Source organism: Protopterus annectens, chromosome 11.part0 (assembly GCF_019279795.1).
Source record: "Protopterus annectens isolate FY-2018-M chromosome 11.part0, PAN1.0, whole genome shotgun sequence".
Lineage (NCBI taxonomy): Eukaryota > Metazoa > Chordata > Ceratodontiformes > Protopteridae > Protopterus > Protopterus annectens.
This window is the reverse complement of record NC_056745.1, coordinates 620,389,116-620,412,883: the sequence shown is the minus strand read 5'-3', so window position 1 is coordinate 620,412,883 and position 23,768 is coordinate 620,389,116. Positions and strand designations below refer to the sequence as shown.

The following is a 23,768-nucleotide window of genomic DNA, read 5'->3' as shown; positions in this document are numbered from 1 at the left end:
TCTATTGCTTTCATCCGAGTCAGCAGAGTGATTTGCTTGATAGCCTCTGCCCTCTGATTTTGTGGTAGGTTTGGCATGCCTTGTTTTCTTGGTAAGGTATGAAAATGAAACCTGTACCCTCGGTCTATAATGTCCAAAATCCATTTGTCCTTTGTCAGTCTGTGCCAGTTTTCTGCAAACAGAGATAATTTCCCACCCAAGGGAGCTTCTAGTTGTTCCCTGGTAGGCGGTAGTAGAGGAAAGTCATTGAGATTGTGGTTGTGCAGCAGGTGAAACCCCTGCGTCACTTCTTTGGTTTCCTGGCTGCCATTGTCGTCCCCTGTAAGGGCCTCTGTATTGGCCTCTTCCTCGGCCACGTCTGTTCTTACCCCTTTGAAACTTTTCTGGATTAGGAAAGGACCAGTTTTTTGAAGGTAAATTCCTACTGAATCTGGGGCTTTGAACCTGGAGGAAATCTTTCACTGTCTGAACTGATTTTGCTTTTTCTTCGATGGTCTTTAACACATCCTTAGCATTTGCACCAAAAAGCTTGTTCTTTTCCAAAGGTGCATCCAGAAGTTTTGCTTTTACATGATCTGGTAGAGGTTGATCTTTTAACCAAGCATGTCTACGAATGACGGCCCTGTCATAGCTGCCCTACATGAAGCTTCCAGTGCATCATATCCACACTGCAGGAAGTGATTGCTTACTTGCTGAGTGTTATGTACAGCTTCCTGCAAAGTCTTCCTGTCTAAAGGATCAGGAGTAGCTAATGTTTTTTGTAAGTCTTCTAACAGATAATCCCGATATTGTAACATATGAAAAAGGCAATTTAAAGCACTCATAGATAAGGTAGTGGATGTGTAAACCTTTTTGCCCCATCTCTCTGACCTAGCTTCCCTGTTGGAGGGCAAAGGATTTTTTGAGGTGGAGGCTGAAACTCCTTTAGGCCCCTGTGAAATAGTTTCCAAATCAGCAGTATGGGCCCTGAATAAATGGGAATGAGTTTCTGGGACCCTGTAATACCTGTCTGGTTTGGCTGGAGCAGGAGGAAGAGAATCAGGGGTAGCACTAGAGTCAGAATACAAATCATCCAGAACATCAAGTACAGGAGGAATAGCTAAGGGTCTGTGCTGAGGCTTCTTAAGGAAAGTCCTAAGGCATTTCCTAGAATCAGAATATTCCTGACCTTGCCACTTGAAATGTTCCCTCATGGTGTGCAGAACTTCCCCAAAAGAAATATCCTCAGGAGGGGAGGCAGAGGGGATGGAATCTTCTGCATCCGAGTCCTCATAGGTCTGAAAGAGCTCTTCCTGGCTATCAGAGTGGACAGAGCCCTCAGAATCTCCATCTGAAGGAGTAGGGTCAGAGGGTTCAACCCGGGGCCTTTTATCAGGAGGGGGCTGGGATCCTCTCAGGATGGGCCTGTGAACCTCTTATGGAAATTAAATCAGCAGCCATGGACATAATTTGTGTCTCTGGAGTAGGCTGAGGTAAGGATTTAGAAGTAATGTGCTTTGTTTTGCTGGCTGCCTTAGCCCTAGTGTAGGCCTTAATAGACATGGCCATAGGAGGGCCTGGCAGCTCCACGTGCAGGAGTGACCTTGTCTACAGCAATGGTCTCTGGCATTTCCTCGGTTTCGGTATCCGGAGGAAAATCTATAACTGGCGGAGTAATGTCTGGAATCGGAGTAGTCGGTAATGCGGTGTCTTCGGTTCGGAGCGGTGGAGAGACCGTCTCAGAGGGAACCGGAGCACTCGCGCTAGGTTTTGGCGTGGAGTCTGTGGTAGACGCGGGCCAAGGATGTCGGTCCCGGTCTTTTCGCTTTTTGGGAGTTTGCGATGTCGGAAGATCCGACGGCATGGTGTAAGCAAATTTATCGCCGAAAAAATCTTCAGCAAACTCCGCCTGGCGCCTGACAGTGCGCTTGTTGAAGCGAGCACAGGCTACACAGGCCGAGAAGTCTTGGTCTGGGCCCAGGCAAGGGAGGCAGTAAGAGTGGAAATCCTTATGAGGTATTTGTTTACCACAAAAAAAAGACAATTGTTAACTTTTTCAGTAATTTCTGACATCGGCTGAGGCAAGAAAAGGTCCCCAATGGGGTACTTAGCTTTTTTGATGACTTCGGTATCGTAGAATACAGGAGCTGACCGACCGGCACTTGCGAACTGCTTCTGCTTCGGGCACCGTGCGGCAAGAAAGACTGAAGAAAATGGCGTCGGCTGATGCTTATGTACTCCAGCCGCTCTGACGGAGAGAAATGCGACATCAGCCGACGTCGGACCCAGACTTTGGAATCCGGCCGACCGAGGGCTGCCTGAGGCAGGACAACCCACATGTTATGACTGCAGTTGCATTCTTGAAGGACATAAAGACAGTACAAGGGGACTATATGCTTATCAGATTAAGGAATGTTTCTAAAACAAAAGATGTTGCTAGAAACTAATGAAATAACATAGAATAGAATAAATCTTGTAAAGCTATCTGCTTTATGATTTCATACATAAATATACATTTTTGTGAATAAATACCCTCTACACTGAAAATGATTACAAGCACTGCCAGGTGATTACCATTTATTGTATACACACCAATCTGTGTGTTATGTAGTTAACTGAAAAGGAAATGGGGCAGCACAAATAAAATCCAAGGGGGGATGTTTCAAGTTCTTGAAAGAGCTCAACATACAAGAGACATTTTAATAACTTACCATCGGCAGCCATCGCCTCAGAAGTACCTTTGAAACCAGGGTGAGACAAATTGCTTCCCAGAGTGCTGTTTCCATTTGTTATTCCTTGTAAAGGTTTAATGGTTCCATTGTTGCTAAATCCAGTGAAACCAGTGCCTCCAGTTATAAAGTTCAAACCTTTAAATCCCTTAAATGCCCCACTGCCATCAGCCTGGAAGGGAAAAAAAGTGGTTATAAAAGTGGTTCTTGCTAAGCTAGTAACGGGAACACTTCCCTCCACTATAATTATGATGGCAGTCTCACAAATAAGAGCAAAGACATTCAGTTTTAAGAAAAGGAATCAATTTCAAGTCTTATTAAAAAAAACAACCTAATACGAAAACTGCCTGTGAAGTACTATGCAGCAATAAAAAATTCTCAATTTAAATTAATACACCCATCAGTGCTGAAAAACTGCTCACCAAAATACCTTCAAGGTTAGATGTAATGAAACATAAAAACTATCAAAAATCCTGGATGTTTCCTAAATGTACAAACAAGTGCATCCTAATGATCAATTCACCTTCTACAAAAAGTTACATTAAGATAGAGGAAGTACTTGTCTTTTTGGCAAAGGAGGTTTCACAACATGATTTTCAAAAATGGGTCATCACTGATTTCAATTGAGACCATTTACCTTTTGGCATACTGTACATGCTACGTCATTTGTAACAGATGTAAATATACTGTACTGTTGCCACTTATGTAGCACCAAACAAATGTCACAGCAGTCTGAAGGAGCCTTTGAAAGGATAGAAAGAAAAAGCATACAGTTTCTCATACCTTACTTTTATATTAACATATTGCTAACTACATTCTTACTAACACACTAACACATACATTATGTATACAACCGTAGGTAAAAGCTCCCTCCTCTCATTACTATTTCTTTACTTAAACAATATTTTCCTTCATTACACCTTTTTTCCTCTTCATTCTCTATCTAAACAACCTTTACATATTTCATCAGGGTACTGGCACAATTACTAGACTATAACAATTATTGGTCGCTCACTGAAGCAGTAAGCACTTTTGAATAGCTGTTTGCGGTTCTGCTAAATTTTATCTTCTACTTAAACTGCATGGTTTGTGTACACTATTATCTGTATATTGCATATAATTACTGACTGAACAACTGGGATTATATCAGACAATTTGAGGGGATCTATGAATGGGATAAAGCATTTAGCAGAGGCCTCCGTCCATCAGTAGTACAGGGGGCAGTCCTGGGGTAAATTTCTATTTCCCCATCCACAGTTCCAAGCTGTGCTTGAAAACGGACAGGGACAAACATTTTATGTGGAAGAGGAGCATGTCTGTTACAGAGTAGGGTGGGATACATCTGTCCCTCTAAACCATTATACAGATGTTGCAGAAGAGATACCACCTAGAAAGAGTATTTCTGATGCCATTGGACTTTATGTGCAGTAAATCCATCAGTATTGGGTCAGAGAATGTATTTTATGCAAGACACAGGTCACCTCTTAGCAGTCTGTAAAATACAATACAGTGACCGGGCTTTGAGTCAATCCATGCAGGACATGTTTAGGCCCTGTATACTTTAAATTCTGGGGGCATTCCACTGGTTGCATGTCTGGATAGATGAATGCCAAGCAGGGCATTATATTCAATCACTGCCCAAAGGAGGCTGAGTAAAGGGGAACAATGACATTCTTAGATCTAGGCACAATCCCTTTGTTCATAAGCAGTGCAATACAGAAGGACTTTATTACAACAATGGACAAATGTTTGTCAAAAGTAAGGTCACTGTTGGGACTTCCAAGATGGCTGCACACTGATCTAACTTCAGCTCCACCAGTGTGAAAAGAGAAGCTAAGAAAAAGGAGTGCCATTCATTTTTTTTTTTTTGGAAAAACTCAGTTACTGGCTAGTAAATACACTGTGTGGATGCCAGCAAAGAAAAAGTTTGGAAAAACCAAAAAATCAACCAGAAAAGTTAGAGAAAACACTGATGGAGAAGGACTGTAGAAATGTTCAGCAAAAAGCAGTTCAAGCATCAGCTTTGGTTCAAGAGATGGATTCCAGTAATTCAGAGGAAAACATTCAAAAGTACTCAAGATGCGATTAAAAGAAAAGAATTGAAGGAATACATCAATTCAAACAAAAGGCTGGAAAAAAATAGAAGCCTTAACCATTCAGATAACTGATAAAACTGCAAAAATCAGAGACTGACGAAGAAAAAGCTGGATGAAAGTCAGGTTTCTCAAGAAAATGTTTTAAAAAAAATACTAGTGTCAGAAGACAGCGCACAGAGAAAACCTGAGATTTTCTGCTGTACCACAGAAACAGATCTTATGAAAGCACAGATAAGCAAATGGACTTTTGTTCCAGAGCAGAATTTGTTAAATGAAAAGGCACAGAGCGTTTGGCTCCAAACCTGACCATGAGAAAGCAGCCAACACCTATTCGTATAAAGGTGTAATCAAAAGTACAGTTGTGTACACTTACCTAAATGTAGATGTTAGAGTGTATTCACTGTTGCAGTCATTACATTTGGGTAATCTGCTGGCAGGTTGCCCTCAGCCAGAATTCCAAAGTCTTGGGTCCTGCGTCGGTTGCTGTCTTCTCTTCCATGACATCAGGTCATCAGGGGTATAAAACATGCAGCAGATGCCATTTTCTTCAGTTTTCTTGCCCCCAATGTCAGGTGCCCCTAAAAAGGTAATATTATATACATATTTTTATAAATACATGCATCAATATAAACTTTACCTTCATCTACAAGCAAATACACCACATAGGTTGTAGAAGATAGAGAAGGAAAGATAAACTGTAGAATGCCAGGGGGGTGGCGGGAGGGTAACCTGGACTGCAACACTGAATACACTCGAACATCTACATTTATGGTAAGTGTACACAACTGTACTATGTTCTTCGTGTTTCACTGTTGCAGTCATTACATTTGGGTAGAATTCCAAAGCTATGGTTGGTAGGCTGGAGCTAAACAGCATTAGGTGAGGCTTTAAGGCCCTGCAGCACTGCAGTGGCAAGGCCTGCCCTGGACTTAGAGTAGAGAGGCAAATGATAATGCTTTGTAAAGGTGTGAACAAAACCCCAAGTACCAGCCTCTAGAATGTCCTTGGTTGATGCTCTTCTCAGAAAAGCTGCTGAAGTAGCTGCAGCTCTGGTGGAGTGAGAACTAATGCCCTTGGGCACCGGTTTGCCATGGTGCAAGTAGCACAAACTGATGCAATGGCTTATCCACTTTGAAATTGTCTGCTTTGAAAAAGCCTTTCCTTCTGATCCTGCAGCATATGACACTAGTAACTGCTCAGTTTTTCTTGGAGCTTTAGTCCTGCTCAAGTAGAATCGTAGCCGTCTGTGCAAGTCTAAGGAATGCAGAATTCTCTCCCCTTTGTTCTGCGGATTTGGATAAAAAGTTGGCAAATGACTTGTTTGGTTAAGAGCCACACTGGAAATGGGCATAAAAGTAGGATTTTTCCTCAGAGACACCCTGCCTGGGTAAAAAATGATAAAAGGCTTTACAGCCATGAGGGCTTGTAGCTCTAAAACTCTTCTTGCTGAAGTAATTGCTAGTAGCAGAGCTGTCTTCCATAAGAACTTCATATAAGCGGTAGCAGCTGGTTCAAATGGAGACAGGGTGAACTTTTCCAACACATAATTGAGGTCTCATGCAGGTAATGGTGATCTTCTAGGAGGCCTTAATTTTTTGGCTCCTCTAAGATACTGCTTTAGTAAAGGATGAGAAAAGGTTGGTGGGCTCTGTATTGTAATGAGCCAAAATGGCAGAGGCATGGATTTTGACTGATGAGAAAAGATAGGCCTTTGTCAAGCATCTCAGTTAAGTGTTGTAATATCGGAGGAATATGTGGTTCTGCTGTATCAGTTCCTTGTGCTTGATTCCAAGCACAGAATCTCTTCCATTTGTCAGCATAAGATTTTTTAGTACTAGGCCTTCTGGCTTCCGAAATTACATCCATCACAGCTTTACTGAGAGGTGTCATTTGTATGATTACAGAATTAGCCATGCTGCCAGGTTCAGAGTCTGTAGTTGATTGTGCAGGATCGGATTGTTTTGCTGGGACAGTAGTTGTGGTTTTTGAGGCAAGGTCCAAGCTGGGTATTGAGGCAAGTTCCTTAGGATTGGGTACCAGTATTAGCGGGGCCAGTCCGGGGCAATTAATATCATCTTTGGCTTCTCTTGTCTGACTTTTAGGAGGACCTTGGGTAGAAGAGGCAGAGGAGGAAAGGCGTAAACTGATAGATTTTTCCAACTAAAGGATAGGGCGCCCACTTTCCATGCTGGTCTGTGATAAGTCCTTGTGCAGAATATTTTCAGTTGATAATTTTGAGGAGAGGCAACAGATCTTTGTCTGGGCTCCCCCATTTCTCTTATCATGCTGAAGACTTTTGGATTTAGTTTCCACTTGTGATGATCCATAAGGTTTCTGCTTAAATTATCTGCCAGAGTGTTTTGTTTTCTTGGCAGGAATTGAGCTTGAAGATGTATTTGGTAGGTCAAAGCTGTGTCCCACAGTGCCATGGCTAATCTGCAAAGGGGGTACGAGTGTGTTGCCCCCCTTGCTTGTTTATATAACACATGAATGTGGTGTTGTCAGTCTTTATCAGTAGTTGCCCTGGATGAAGTAAGTCCTTGAAGGCTGTTAGGGCATTTTGAACAGCTAGCATCTCTTTCTGGTAGATATGTAGATGCATTTGATTTGGTGCCCATATGCTCTGAATGCATCTTCCTGCCACGTGCCCCCCCCCCCCCCCAGGCGTAATCTGATGAGTCTTGTCAAGGTTTGGCTGGCAGGGGGTAGAGTGAAGGGCCTCCCCATGTTTTGGTGACAGGCCTTTGCCCACCATAGGAACTCCTGTTGCAGGCAGGGAATGAGAGGAATCATTGTTTCCAGACTGTGTGAATGTTGACTCCATAAACTTTAGGTACCACTGAAGTTTCCTCATATGTAGTCTTGCATATGGAATTAGTAGGATGCAGGATGCCATGAAGCCCAGAGCCTGCAGAATTTGTCTTGCAGAAGACTGGCTTTTGTTGCCATCAGTTTGAAGTAGTGAGTTGCCTTTGTCTGGCGTGAGGTAAGCCATCTGGGCAGCTGCATTCAAGCTTGCACCTAGGAACGTTACCTTTTGAGAGGGTACCAGTTGTGATTTATTTTCGTTTAGTGTGTACCCTAGGCATGTTAGACGCCTTTTCACAAACGCCAGGTGTTGTAGAAGTGTGTCCTTGTTCTCTGCTTGAATGAGACAATCATCAAAGTAAGGATATATTTGAATATTTCTTTGTCTGCAAAATGCAATTACTGGTGCCAGGGTCTTTGTAAAGACCCTGGGTGCAGTAGATAAGCCAAAGGGCAGTGCAGAGAATTGGTAATGCATTAAGCCAGCCTTGAATCTGAGGTATCTTCTGCAGGACTGTCTTATTGGGACATGCAGGTATGCCTCTTTTAGATCTAAAGTCACCAGCTAAGCATTCTTGGCCAGCATGGGCAGAAGCTGCTGCAAAGTGAGCATTTTGAATTTTGGAATGTACAGGTATGTGTTCAAAATCGATAAATCCAGTATTGGCAGCCAGGCCTTGTCCTTTCTGGGTACCAAGAACAGTAGAGTAAAAACCTTGTCCTTTTTCCTGTTCTGGTACTGTGTGAATGGTCCCCATATCCATGAGGACCTGTTTCCGTGCCTCTGCTCATTGATTTTTTGGCAGATCTGGCCAACCATTTGTCGTTGGCAAAGTGTGGAAATGGAATCTGTATCCCTGTGATACGATGTTTAGTACCCACTTGTCCTGGGTTATTAACTGCCAATTTTGAGCAAAAAGTGCTAATTTTCCCCCTATGGGTGCTGCCAAAAGATAAGTGCTTGGTGTAGGCAAATGGAAGTCAATGGGATTGCTTTCTGTAGGTTTGCGCTTTATCTCCTCCAGATTTGGAGGTGGATCTGCCCCCACTGCTGTAAGAGTCTTGAGCCTGGTATCTGGAACCCTTAGGGTGTCTGGATTTGCCCCTTTGAGCTCTGTCTGACACAGGAAGGACCAATTTTTTGTAGGTCAGTATCTACTGAATCTTGGTTGCTGCACTTGTAAGAAATCTGACAGTTTGCATAGACTTAGCTTGGTCTTCCATTTTATTTAAAACCTCTTCTGCCTTAATACCAAACAGAGAATCATACTGTAAAGGTGCATCTAGCAATTTAGCTTTAACATTATCAGGCAAATTTTGTTTCTTTAACCAGGCATGCCTCCTAATCAAAGATCCAGTAACTGCAGCCCTGCAGGAGGCCTCTAAAGAATCAAAACCACATTGCAAAGTATGCTTTCCAACTTGTTCAGCTGCATGCAATAATTCCTGCAATTCTTTATTTTCTGCACAATCTGAAATCATCATTTTCGGTTTCAGCAATCCCATAACATGTTGTTGGTACTTAAGCATATGAAATCGACAATTTAAGGCCATGATTGCCCAAGGTTGCAGATGTATAAACCTTTGTTCCCCATCTGTCCAGTGCCCTAGAATCTGTCAGAGGGGGTAGGGTTTTTTGCAGGTGAGGCCCCAACTCCCTTTGGACCCTGCAAAATAGTTTCAGGATCAGCAGCAGGATTTCTAAATGAAAATGTATGTGAGTCGGGGACTCTAATATCTGTCAGGCTTACTGTGAGCCGGAGAGGAGGAGTCAGGGGTCAGGCTTGACTCCAAAAACCCATCATCCACAATGTCTAAAACAAAGGGAATGGCTAAAGGCTTGTGCTAAGGGAGAAGGAAATCCCTGAGACTCTTTTTTTGATTCTGAGAAGTCTTGACTCTCCCAGTGAAAATGCTCCCTCAAAGTATGCAAGGTTTCTCCAAATAAATAATCCTCAGGAGAAGATGCAGATGGAATAGACTCCTCAGCATCAGAATCCACATAGGGAGGTATAGATAATTCCTGATCAGAAGAGGAATCAGAAGAAATAGAAACCTGATCTGAAGATTCATCATGCGTCGGTTTTTTAGGTTTAGAAGTTGCTTTTGTCTTTGATTTTGCAGCTGTCGTTGGTTTGATGTACAAATGTTGAGGTCTGAATACACCCTCAGAAGCCGGTACCTGCTCAGCAGCTCCGACCCATCAGAGGGAGATGCATCCGTTGGTCCAATACCTTGAGCATCTTGCAGCATGCTGGACTCCACATAGGTGTCGGTAGAGGCTTGCAACTCGAAGGTAGCGGGTATCAGGGGCTGCAAAGGCGCCTCTGAGTTGACTGGCTTAGAAGCATAGTCATTGGTTTTGGATCTAGACTGCCTTTCTCTGTCCTTTTCTTTGCATTTTTTTTTATGTACTCCGGTAGTCGGATTGCTATCAGACGACATTTCTGGGTAGTTAAATCTGCTTCCAACATACTTTGATGCAAAACAAGGAAAATAAGTAAACCAATAATCCACAAAAAGGGCGAAACAGTAAGTGCACCAAACAGCAAAAAGTCCACAGCACGTTACTGACAATATAACCACTGCTTAAGCAACAGTCCCAACTTGTGAAAAAATAAAATATTCGCCCTTTTTGTGGATACTTTGATGCAAAAATATAGACGCTTAACAGTGCGTTGATTAAATCTAGCACAAAACAGCCAGGCACGTTTTGATCAGGGCCTAGGCAAGGAATACAGTATAAATGGAAATCCTTGAGGTATTTGCTTCCCACAAGTAATACAATTAACTTTTTCTGACATCGGTAAAAAGCAAGAAAAAAGTTTACCCAAGCTTTAGTGAAGACTTCGGTTCTGAAACTCAAACTCCAATATTTCAGTAGTCTGCCGACTGGCACTTGCGAAATGCTTCTGCTACAGGCACCGCGCGTTGAGACTAAAGAAAATGGCGTCGGCTGCATGTTTTATACCCCTGACGTCATGGAAGAGAAGACCGCAACCGATGCAGGACCCAAGACTTTGGAATTCAGGCCGACTGAGGGCAACCTGCCAGCAGATTACCCAAATGTACTGACTGCAACAGTGAAACACGAAGAACATCTAGCAGAAACAGTTGGTCCTGACAATTTGTGGCAGAAGGGCAAAGTATTTAAAATTGGAGATAGTGGTGTTTCTAGAAAATGATCATTCACTGTACACTAGGCAGAAGAGAAGCAGTTTCCCATCAAGGAAATGTCAAGAGGCAGGTCTGAGATTCAAGCTGCTGCATCTAGCTGTCTTCAAAGTGTTTTTCTTCCTGGACTAATTTTTTGATGTACAACAGGCTAAGAAAGTTTATCCAACAAAAAGTGAGTCAGCAAGCAGGAGAGGACTATGCTTTTCATTCTTTTGAGAAGGTTCAGAGAGACTTTACTACTGAAACCTTCTCCAATGTTTGAAAGAAAAATGTTCGAGACACAAGCACATGATTTGACAAGAACCAGTAGTAAGCTGAACTTAAACCAGAGTCTGGTGCTGTGAGATGGAGATGACCAGGATGATGACCCGCAATTCTGAAATAAGTAAAGAAATGGAAGACTATAAAGCATCTCATCACAGTTAAGAAATATGGTTGGCAAGAAAAGGTGTCTGAAAAACACCAGACTTTTGTTGATTGTTAAACTTGTAGGTGGACTGTAAAGCATATACCCTACTTTACAAAATTATGGTTTAAAAGGACACAAAGCAGGAAAAAACAAGTTTAAAAAAAAGTTATGTACTTGCCCACAATATTCCATCTGTGTTATCCATTTTCAGCCTTCCTCAGTTATTGAGGTTCAGGATCTGATCCTCTGATCAGACTCTGCTGTTAGTACAGCTCAAGGTAACCTAAACTTTCTCCAACTCCTCCTTACCCACAATGCGCCAACTCCTAAAATACCTCAGATCTTATTTGCTAGAAAACCTAAATTAAGAAACATTAGTAAAATAAGCCTGACAGAAGAAGCCATTATCTGGGGCCCATCCTAAAGCAAAGTGGTGCTCATATGATCTCTCATTCTTCCAGAAGTCCATCATTACAAAGGGTGGGGATTGGTGGGTGGGCAGTTGAATGAAAATGGACAACATAAATGGAACATAAAGTACATAACTCTCATATGATGATTTCAATTTTCATTTCTTTTCTCAAGTATTGGGACAGAGTCCTCAGCTACATGAAATCCCACGGGGACTCTTAAGGATGTTCCTTGAGCATGGCTGAGCCAAAGGCTGCTCTACCCTCAAGACCAAATCTAGTTTGTAATAAGCAATAAAGGTATGAGGATTAGCCCAAGTTTCACCTACATGTCATCCACGGAATGACAAGCTAAAAATACTGACAAGGGTGTTACGGATCTAGCTGAAAAGGTTCTAATAATGAGATACCCAATTTATTGCAAACAAAGATATACAGTCACAGTAAGCCATCTTGCCAGTTACCTTTGGAATATTTACCCTTTCTGTAGTCTGCAAAGCAGATAAATAGTAGATCAGATTTTCTAATTTCTTTTGTTCTGTGCAAGTAGAAACAATTGACTGAACATCTAACAAGGGTAACGTATTTTCCCTTGTTTTCAAATTTCAGAAAGAAAACTGGCAGATTAATGGACTGGTTGATACTGGATTCTGAATCCACCTTGGAAAGGAAGGATTGCTTCGTAATGTGGCCCTATCCCTATGAAAAATCAAGTATGGAGTCTTATAGGACAATGCTTGAAGTTGTGATATTCTTCTAGCCGAAGTAACAGGTACTAGAAAGACGGTTTTCCAAGTCAGGAATTTAAGATCACATTTAGTTGCTGAATCAAAGGGGGAATGAATTAAGGTCTGTAGTACTAAGTTTTAAGTCGCATGGTAGAGTAGTCTTTACAAGGTGGTCTTAACTGGAAAAAGAGTGCATTAAGAGGAAATGCAGTAAATTGACTACTTACCCCGCTGGCCAATAAAATGACTTAAATTGGAGCCTCATTTGTTCATCTCCCAGCTCAGAACCAAGACCCACAACTGTGCACAATTTATGAAGGCACTAAAAAACAAGGTAAGCTGATTAATAAACCTGCTGGCATATAAACTAAAGAGAAATCCCTGGTATACTTTCCCATCCTATACAGACCAAGCTATCACCTACTGCCACTAGATGGAAAATCCTCTGTCCTCTTTGTAAACAGAGAAAGAGCTTGCTAGAGTGTAAATACACTACTTTATCAACAGCTAGCTTGACAATGAATTCAGAGCAAGTAAAACAAACTGTTAGAGGCAAAATGCACTTTCAAAACAGGCAAAGAAAGGCAAATAAATACTAAAAGAAACAGTGTAGAAAGGGAGAAGCTTATAAAGCTGTATTTAGATAAGGGGAGGCAGTAACAGCCAGCAGAGTCACCACTCTCAGTACAACTCAAACTAACCAGTGAAAAAAAGCATGTGAAATAAGTGCATCTGCCACATAGAACAAAAACACCAGACTAAGCAGATTTTTCAAAACAGAAAACAAAATGCAACAGGTAAAAAGTACAGTTGTGTACCTACCATAAATGTAAATTTTGGAGCGTATTCCCTGTTGCAGTCATTACACTTGGGTTATCTTGCTGGCAGGCTAACCGTAATCGGCCTGAATTCCAAAGTCCTGGTCCGGCGTCGGTTGCTGTCGCCTCTTCCCTGACGCCAGTGCGCCAGGGGTATAAAAGATGCAGCAGACGCCATTTTCTTCAGTTTTTCTTGTCCCAGATGTCAGGTGCCCCCAAAAGGGTAGGCTAAAAATTTTGGTCATAAAGCATGCACGAACAAACATTACCTTCATCTACAAGCAAATACACCACATAGGTTGTATAGAATAGAGAAGTACAGATAAGTCCAAGCAATGAAAGGGGGATGGAGGGAGGGTAACCTGGACTGCAAAAGTGAATACACTAACATCTACATTTATGGTAGGTACACAACTGTACTAAGTTCATTGTGTTTCACTGTTGCAGTCATTACACTTGAGTTGAATCCCAAAGCTGAGGTTGGGTGGCTGGGCCTAGATAAAATTAGGAGTGGCTATGAGGCCCTGCAGAACTGCAGTGGCGAAGCCTGCTCTGGATTTAGAGTAAAGAGGCAAGTGGTACTGCTTTGTAAAAGTGTGCACTGAAGTCCAAGTTGCAGCCTCCAAAATGTCCTTGGTTGGCACTCCTCTGAGGAAGGCTGCTGAAGCGGCTGCTGCTCTGGTTGAATGTGGCCTAATGCCCTTAGGCACCGATTTGCCATGTTGTGAATAGCAGAAACGAATGCAGTGGCCTATCCATTTTGAAATAGTCTGCTTTGAAATAGCTTTTCCTTGCGATCCTGCAGCATATGCCACTAAGATGCTCAGTCTTTCTAAAGGCTTTAGTTTTGTCCAAGTAGAAGCATAGCTGTCAGTGTATGTCCAAAGAATGCAGAAGTCTCTCCCCCTTATTCTGTGGGTTTGGATAAAAGGTAGGCAAATGAATGGTTTGGTTAAGAGCCACACTGGACACTACCTTAGGCATAAATGTTGGGTTTGTCCTTAGAGAAACCCTGTCCAGGTGGAAAATAATAAAAGGTTCCACAGCCATTAGTGCCTGTAACTCAGACTCTTCTTGCCGAGGTTATTGCTAGGAGGAGAGCTGTTTTCCATAAGTATTTTATCTCAGCTGTATTGAATGGCTCAAAAGGAGGCAGTGTGAGCTTTTCCAAAACAAAATTGAGGTCCCATGCAGGTGTTGGAGCTCTCCTTGGAGGTCTTATGTTTTTGGCCCCTCTGAGGTACTGCCTTAGCAGTGGATGTGAAAAAAATAGGTGGATCTGTATTGTAATGAACTGAAATGGCAGAGGCATGGATCTTAATTGATGAGAAGGATAGGCCTTTGTCCAGCATCAGGTATTGCAAAATCTGAGGAATATTTGGTACAAGCGTGTCCATTCCTTGTGCCTGGTTCCAAGCACAGAATCTCTTCCATTTTCCTGTATAACATTTTCTGGTGCTGGGCCTCCTGGCCTCCAAACCATAACTGCTTTAGAGAGTGGCGTGTTTTGAATGGTTACATTATCAGCCATGCAGCCAGATTTAGGGTTCTGAGTTGGCTGTGCAGGATCGGATTGTTTTGTTGGGTAAGCAAATTAGGAATATGGGGTAATGTCCATGCTGGGCCTTGAGACAAGCTAGTTAGGATTGGGTATCAGTGCTGGCGTGGCCAGTCAGGGGCAAACAGTATAATTTTTGGCTTCTCTTGTCTGACCTTTAGAAGTACCTTGGGGAGGAGAGGCTGGGGAGGAAAGGCATATACTGCAAGGGTTTTCCAGCTGAATGATAGGGCATCCACTTTCCATGCTTGTTTGTGCCTTGTGCAGAATCTCTGTAGTTGGCAGTTGTGCGGGGAGGCAAACAGATCTATGTCTGGGTATCCCCATTTCCTTATGCTGAAGATTTGTGGATCTAAGTTTCCACTCCTGAGGATCCTTGACATTTCTGCTTAGTTAGTCTGCCAGAGTATTTGTCTTTCCTGGCAGAAATTGTGCTTGCAGGTGTACTTGATAAGTCAATGCTGTGTTCCACAAAGTCATGGCTTGTCTGCAGAGGGGGGTAGGAATGTGCGCCTCCCTTCTCATTTATGTACCACATGACTGTAGTATTGTCAGGTCTTTACCAGCAATTGTCCTGGATGAAGAAGATCCTTGAAAGCTGACAGGGCATTCTGAACAGCTAGCATCTCTTTTTGATTGATATGAAGATGCATTTGGCTTGCTGGCCATGCTCCCTGAATACATCTTCCTGCTATGTGGGCCCACAGGCATAATCTGATGCATCTGTTGTTAGTGTCTGGCTGGCCGTGGGTAGAGTGAATGGATGTCTCTTGTTGTGGTGACAGGCCTGTGCCCACCATCGAAACTCCTGTTGCAGGCAGGGAATGAGGGTAATTAATGTTTCCAGGCTGTGGTAATGTTGAGTCCAAACACTTTTTAGATACCATTGTAGTTTCCTCATATGCAGTCTTGCATATGGAATTAGTAGAATGCAGGATGCCATAAAGCCCAAAGCCTGCAGAATTTTTCTTGCAGATAACTGGGTCTTTGTTGCCAACATTTCGAAGTAAGAAGTCAGTTGCCTTTGTTTGGCGTGAGATAAGCCATCTGGGCAGTTGTATTTAACCTTGTACCCAGGAATATTATCTCGAGAGGGTACTAGTTTTGATTTCTTTTCGTTTACCATGTACCCTAGGCAAATTAGTAATCTTTTTACAAAACGCCAGATGCCTCAGTAGAATGCCTTTGTTCTCTGCTTGAATAAGGCAATCGTCCAAGTATGGGTATATTTGAATCCCCCTTTGTCTGCAGAAAGCAATTACTGGTGCCAGGCATTTTGTGAAGACCCTGAGCGCAGTAGATGAGCCAAAGGGCAGTGCAGAGAATTGGTAGTGCATTGATCCAGCTATGAATCTGAGGTATCATCTGCAAGACTGTCTGATTGGGACATGCATGTATGCCTCTTAGGTCCAAAGTTACAAGCCAAGCCTTCTTGCCCAACATGGGCAGAAGCTGCTGCAGAGTCAACATTTTGAATTTTGGAATGTCCAGAAAAGTGTTTAGAATGGACAGGGTCCAGTACCGGTCTCCAGGCTTTGTCCCTTCTGGGTACCAGGAATAGTAGAGTAAAATCCTCGTTCATTCTCTTGCTGTGGTACTCGCTGAATGGCCCTCATGTCCATGTGCCTCTGCCCATTGATTTTGTGGCAGGTCTGGTATACCTTTTGCAGGGTGTGAAAGTCAAACCTGTAGCCCCGGGACACTATATTCAAGACCCATTTGTCCTGGATGATTATATGCCAATTTTGTGAAAAAAGTGCTAGTTTTCCCAGCAAGGGGGCTGCCAAAAGATAAGTGCTTGATAATGGCAGAGGAAAGTCATTGGGACTGTTTTCTATATGGCTGTGATTTGTCTTCTCTGCTTTTGGAGGTAGACGCACCCCATTAATTAGGCCTGTATGAGCCTTGGGATCTGCCTCTAGGGCATCTGTATCTGCCTCTTTGTGGCCTGTCTGACACTGGAAAGGACCAATTCTTTGAAGGCCAGTTTCTGCTAAATCTGGGTGGTTGTACCTGTAAGAAATACTTAACTGTCTGCACAGATTTCACTTTATCCTCCACTTTCTTCAACACCTCTTCTGCCTTAACACCAAACAAAGTATCATGCTGTAAAGGAGCATCTAATAATTTTGTTTTAACATGATCAGGCAGATTTTGTTCCTTTAACCAAGCATGCCTTCTAATGACAGTACCCGTAACAGCGGCCCTGCAAGAGGCCTCCAGTGAATCAAAACCACATTGTAAAGTACGCTTTCCCACTTGTTCAACTGCATGCAATAAATCCTGCATTTCCTTGTTATCTGGACATTCAGAATTTGTCAACATTTTCTGTTTTAGCAGTGACATTAAATATTGCTGATATTTAAGCATATGAAACTGACAATTTAAAGCCCTTACAGCAAAGGTAGCAGAAGTGTAAACTTTTTTCCATCTGTCCAGTGTCCTAGAATCCGTATCAGAGGGGACAGGGTTTCTCGCAGTGGAAGCCTTGCCCCCTTGGGACTCTGAGGAAATAGTTTCTGGGTCAGCAGCAGGGTTTTTATATAGAAATCTGTGGGAATCTGGAACCCTGTAATATCCGTCTGGCTTAACCGGTGCAGGGGGTAAAGAGTCAGGAGTCAGGCTGGACTCTGAAAATACATCTATTTCTAGAACAGGTGGAATAGCAAGAGATCTGTGCTGAGATAGTAAAAGAAAGTCTGAGCCTTTTCTTAGATTCTGAGTAAACTTTGCTCTCCCAGTGAAAGTGCTCCCTCACGGTGTGAAGGGTTTCCCCAAAAAAATAATCCTCAGGAGGAGAGGCTGAAGGAATAGACTCTTCAGCATCAGAATCCTCATAAGGAGGAAGGGAGTATCCCTGCTCAGAAGAGGAGTCAGGAAATGGAAACCTGAACTGAAGATTCATATTCTGTCTCTTGCCTAGGCCTCTTATTGGGAGGGGGATGGTAACCCCTGATCAAAGTAATTAGGTCTTCGGCCATTTTAAGCATCTGTTTTTAGGCATGGAAGTCTGTGCAGGAGAATGTTGTACTTGTTTCTTTGTCTTTAGAGCTGCTTTAGTCTTTGCCTTTGAAGCCGAGGTTGGCTTTACATATAAATGTGTAGGTCTGAAAACACCCTCAGAAGCCGATGCCTGCTCAGCGGCTCCGGACCCATCTGAGGGAATAGTTTCAGTGTGTCCAATACCTTGAATATCCAGAGGCCTAGTCGGCTCCACGTGGGAGTTGGAAGCGGCCTGTGGCTCTGAGGTAGCAGGCGTCAGGGGCTGCGAAAGCACCTCATTGAGAACCGGCGAATGGCCCACAGGAGGCCTCGTCTGTTTTGGACCTCGGATGCCTGTCCTTTTCCTTGAGCTTTTTATAAACTCTGGTAGTCGGCTGTTCCAACGGCATTATATAATTAAAAGTAATGAAAGGCAAAATCGTACAGACGCTTAATAGTGAGTTGGTTAAATCTAGCACAAAACAGACAGCTAGCAACGTCGTGGTCAAGGCCTAGGCAAGGAATACAGAATGAAAATCCTTATGAGGTATTTGCTTCCCACAAGAAATAGTTAACTTTTTCTGACAATGGTCTGGAGCAAGAAAAATAATTTCCCCAACGGGGTACTTAGCTTTAATGAAGACTTCGGATCTGAAATTCGGTTTTGAAAATCTCAGGAGTCGGCCGACCGGCACTTGCAAACTGCTTTTGCTTTGGGCACTGCGCAGCAAGAAAGACTTAAGAAAATGGCACCGGCTGCATCTTTTATACACCTGGCACACTGACGTCAGGGAAGAGGCGACAGCAACAGTCGCAGGACCAGGACTTTGGAATTCAGGCCGACTGCGGGTAGCCTACCAGCAGGATAACCCAAGTGTAAAAACTGCAACAGTGAAACACGATGAACATCAGAAAGCAGCTCCATCAGTTTAAGGAACTCGCACACAGAGGAGAGTACCTTCCTCGCCGGCAGGGAGTCAACTGTGCTTGTAGTTTCTGCAGGCCTCGAGTCTTATCAAAGGCCCTGGAGATTAAGTCTAGCTCAAGTTTTGCTAGGACCAGAGACGGAATCAAGATTACAGTGCTTTGTAAAAGTATGTACAGTGGACCAAGTAGCAGCTTATAGATGGATAAAGCCATGGATAAAGTCAAGGCCCTAGAAAAGTGGGCTTTGACCCTTGTTACAGTGAGTATAACAAAAGGTAATAGCCTTAGACAACCATTTCGAAATGTTGTGTTTTTGACACAGGTTTTTCCCTTCTCACCTTCACAAGAAATGAACTAACCCGAAGATCTGAAAGATTTAGTACTGTTAAGATAATACAAGAGCTGTCTGTGGACAGCCAAGGTACGGACTATCCTTTATCCCTCATTTTTAGATTCAGGAAAGAAAACTGGGATGATGGATAGCTTGGCTTAAAGTAAACTAATGCCACTTTAGCCATAAAAGGATTAGTTCTCAAAGAAACACTGTCCCTATGGAAAATAAGGTAGAGTTGACTCCCCAAAAGAGCTTGCAACTCAGACACCGAATGCTATGATTTTTGCAAGAAGAGTAAAACTGTTAACCTTGAGTCAACCAGATTAACTGGTTCCAACAAAGCAAATGTTAGTTTCTGTAACAAAATTAATGTCCCAAGGAGAAGACCGCAGTTAACTTGTAGGCCTCTTATGCAAAACCCTTTTAATGAACATTTTGATAAGTCTGCCTCGAAAGAGGAGGATCCATGAGCAGAAATGTTGAAATGACTGACCTTAACACAGAAATAAAGAAAGACCATAGGATAGCAACTCACACAATCAACAGCCAACTAGCCCTGAATGGGTGCTTGTTACGCAGTTGGCACAGACTAGAAAACCTTTTCTATTTACTAATATATGATTTTCTAGTAGCAGGCTTTCTCTAAATTAATACCGGCTGCATGTCCTCAGAAAATAGACGCATAAAGGAAATTAAGTCCCTATCATCCAGGCAATTAAACAAAGAGGACGGATGCTGGGGTATATCAAATAACCCTATTCTTGTATGAGTAGATCCGATCTACAAGGAAGCTTGTGGCGATTGCCCCCAGCCATTTCCAAAAGGGAGAACTACAGTTGCCTAGGCCAGAAGGCAGTCACCACCAATAATCTTGGGAGATTCCCCTCAGAATTAGCCTGGATATTAGTGGAAAGGCATACAAGAACATTTCTGTCTAAAGAAAACGCATCACTCTTCCAGACCATTTTGCATTGAGTACTGGAACAGAATTTTAACAGTTGATTGTTCAGACAAGATGCAGAGAGATCTACTTGAGAACCTACCACGTATCAAATCTTGAAAATCCTCCAGATCTAGTTTCCATTCAGGAGGTCCTGCCTTGGTCCTTCTCAGCTAGTCTGCCACACAGAAATGGAGGATGCCTGTAGACTGAGATTGTGCTATCAAGCTATATTCTAGGCTAGAATGCCTAGTCCACAAAAGGGATACAGCCCGGTTTCCCCTTGCTTGTTGAAGAGCCACATGATTTTGGTATGGTCTGTAACCACTTGAGCAGGTCCCAGGCACATAAGAAGGTTCAGAGAGTAGAGTGCCTTGATCATGACAAGCATCTCCTTGATATTTATGTGGTTGTATCTGTTCTTGGTGCCCCTCACCCCTCTGCACTTCTATCCCTCACAAAACTGCTCACCAAGCAAAGTCCTAAGTGTCAGAGGGGAGTGGCTGGTAAGCCTGACCTGGATTCGGAAAAGGAAATAAATAATTGATCCGATTTCCTTAGTCCGTTGCAAATAAAAACATAATTGAATATGGACATTGAGCTGATGAAACCGGTATTCAGCTGCGTTGGAATGATTTGGAATGAACACCGGAAGTTCTGTGGATTAATTCAAGGTGGCAAACAGACCTTGGGGAAAAAAGGATTATTATGAAGGGACACCCAGTCTTTGTGAAGAATCAAGTAAGGAGGTTTCACAGACAATGCTTGCAACTGACACCCGTCTGGCAGACGATAGCCACCAGAAACAAAGTCTTCCAAGACAGGAATCACAAAGGGGATGAATGAGAAGGCTCAAAGGGTGGAGAAATTAATTTGTATACCACAAAATTTAAATCCCATGAGGCCACAGGTTCTTGCAAGGGGGGTCTTAAAGTGGCACCTTTAAGGAAAGTTTTGCACAGCTTATGTGACATCAGATTAGAATCTTGAAAGCCTAGATGAAAATTTGAAATCGCTGTCAATTGAACTCTGGTAGTGGCAGCCGCAGATCCCTGGAGAAAATGCTCAGACAGGAATTCCAAAACCACTGGAATGGAGGCAGTGTAAGTATCAAAATTCATTTTCTCCGCCCAGATAGAGACTCTCTTCCATTTACTGCAATATAGTCTCCTAGTGGAAGGTTTATGAGAAGACGCAAGGATACGAGTTACGGAGGGTGAGAAGTCGTGAAGCCTGACTAGGGATAGAACTGGAGCAGCCAAGCTGTAAATTGAGGGTGTGTAAGGAGGGGTAAAGCGAACCTGACATGCGAGTCAACAGGTCTAGAACTGGGTCCAGAATCCAAGGATAGTCTAGAAGAGGCCCGAGAAAGGGGAACCAAACCTAACAAGGCCAGTAAGGAGCAATGAGGATCAGTTTGCTTTCCAGTAGTTTATCTTTCTGAATAACCTTGGGAATGAGACGGAAGGCAGGAAAAGCATAAGAGACCCAGGGGCCAATCTTTAACAAGTGTCTCTCTCGGTGACTCCCCCAGAGGGGGGGGGGGTGAAGGAGAAGTAGCTGCTGCATTTGGCATTGATTGGACTGGCAAAGAGATCGCAGCAAGGCTGTCCCCATCGGCAGAAAATCTGTTCCGCTGTTTCTTGTTTCAGAGACCACTCATGAGGCATCAGGATTGCCTGGCTGAGCTTGTCAGCTATCACATTGGTTGTCCCTAGAATGTGTGTTGCCATCAGAAAACGCTGGGAAGATATTGCCCATTTCCAAACTCGAATGGCTTCTCGACTGAGTGGGTAAAATCGGATTCCGCTTTGTTTGTTGATATACCATACTACCGACATGTCTGTCTGTACTGCAATAGTCCCTACAGAAAGAAGATCATGAAGTGCTTGCAACGCCAGGAGCACCGCCCTCATCTCTAGAACGTTATGCAGGTGAAACTTGTGATCTTGCCATGTGCCTTGGTCAGTTTTGCCTAGATAATGCCCACCCCATGAGACATCCGTGGTCACAGTGGCAACGGGTTGGTGAGCAACAAATGAAATGCCCGTGGTTAACTGATTGGGTAGAGTCCACCAAAGGAGGTCCTTCTTGCAAGAGTCTGTCACCAGAATGTGATGAGATAATGGTAGGTGCTGAAAGGACCATTGGGACGACAGGAGCCACTGAAGAATCATGTGTAGTCCGGCTAGTGGCACTAGCAACATGGTGGAGACCATGGTCCCTAAAAGCTGTAGAATAGTCTTGCCTTTGACCTTTCGTAAGGGAAGAAGAGGTTGAATTTGAAAAAACATTCTGTTCCCTTTCTATAGGAAGACGAGCCAACATGTCTACTGTGTCTATCTCTGCGCCTATAAAAATCATAGATTGAGAGGGCAATAAGGCAGATTTTTCCCAATTTATACAAATTCTCAACTGGTCACACAGCTAAATGGTAGCGTCCCTGGTCTGAAGTAGACGCCTGGTGGGGACGGACAAGAGCCAGTCGTTCAGATACAGAAACACCTGGAATCCTCAACATCTCAGGTGAGCTGTCAATACCACCATACACTTGAACACCCTGGGGGCTGTGGTGAGACCAAAGGGCAGAGCACGAAACAAGTAATGACTGGCTCATAGCCAGAAGCGTAGACTACTCCTCGACGCCCTGTCCATTTTTATGTGGTAGTAAGCGTCTTGGAGGTCAAATGAGCACATCCAACTGTATAGACTGCAGTTTCACCATCCAGGACTTGTCCTTCACTGATTCGTTCAATCTGCTGAGATCCAAAATGAGTCTCCAGTCCCCTGTACGTTTTGGTACTAAAAAGAAACTGGAGTAAGTTCTGGATCCTATGTGGTCTGCTGGGATGGTTTGGATGACTGACAGCAACAACTTGACCTCCACAGTTGCCTGATCCCTGTGACTGGGTGGAACATCTGGGATCCTCTTGGGAGCAAAAGGTGGAAGAGAAAAGGGTATGACAAAACCTCTAGTAATAATTCTTTGTACGCACTTGTCAAGTGATACCCAGTCAGGCTTCTGGATACAAAGAAATGAGACCCCTGATTGGACCCAGAGAAGCACAGTCTGGCCCCACATCAGGAGCACTGGTAAGGCCGGCCCCGAAAGGAATTGTGACCACCTTGGTTTTGTGGACCGCTCCTGCCTCTAGGGTGACATCTACCATTTCCTCCTCCTCCTCCTCTGCCTCTGAAGGAGTCCCCCTGAGCATCCTGGAAAAACCTCTGGGACTTCGTGAACCTAGAGGGTACAGTAAAACTTACTGCCACAGCAGAGTGTTTTTCCTTCTTGCTCACACCGGGTGAGAGTGTCCTTTACCTTGGGTCCAAAGAGTAAGGAACCGAAGGGGGCACTGGTAAAGGTAGACCAACGGTTCCACAAAGTTACACAAACGCATCCAGGAATAACACCTTAGGGGAATTCCTGAACCCGCATCTCTACTCACTCCAACGGCTCTATACAAAACAATCTGCATGGAAGAGCTGACTATAGAGTTCAGGGTGGACACCTTGTCAGGGACTCCCTCAGTACATGTGCCTTACAGAGAATCGCCTAAAACTACATAAGGAGCTCTTTCTGAAGCCTCGTGAAGTGTGTAAGGTAGTTCAGCGATCTAAGGGTAAATGCCGCTCGAGAAGATACGCTTCCTGTACCCTTCCATCATTCGAGACTCCTTATTCGGCGGATGAACAGAAGTAGTCTCTGCTAGCTCCTTAGTGGCCGCCGCCACCATGGCATCTATGGGAGCACCTTTAGACAAAAAATCCTTTTCTGGGGGTACAGAAAGCAACTTATTCGATCTCCTGGGGACTGGCTCCATGGCAACAGGAGTATCCCACACCTTTCGACTAACTAGCTCCATCAGTTCA

General features: G+C 43.5%; 1 protein-coding gene across 1 annotated transcript in view; it reads right to left on the bottom strand.

Moving 5' to 3' along the window:
- NUP50 (nucleoporin 50) overlaps positions 1-23,768 on the bottom strand; it is a 1,722,767-nt gene that overhangs the window by 1,398,219 nt on the left and 300,780 nt on the right. The window contains exon 4 of the mRNA XM_044088085.1: positions 2,691-2,880. Coding sequence (XP_043944020.1) covers positions 2,691-2,880 — 190 coding nt within the window. The remainder of the gene's footprint in view (positions 1-2,690; positions 2,881-23,768) is intronic.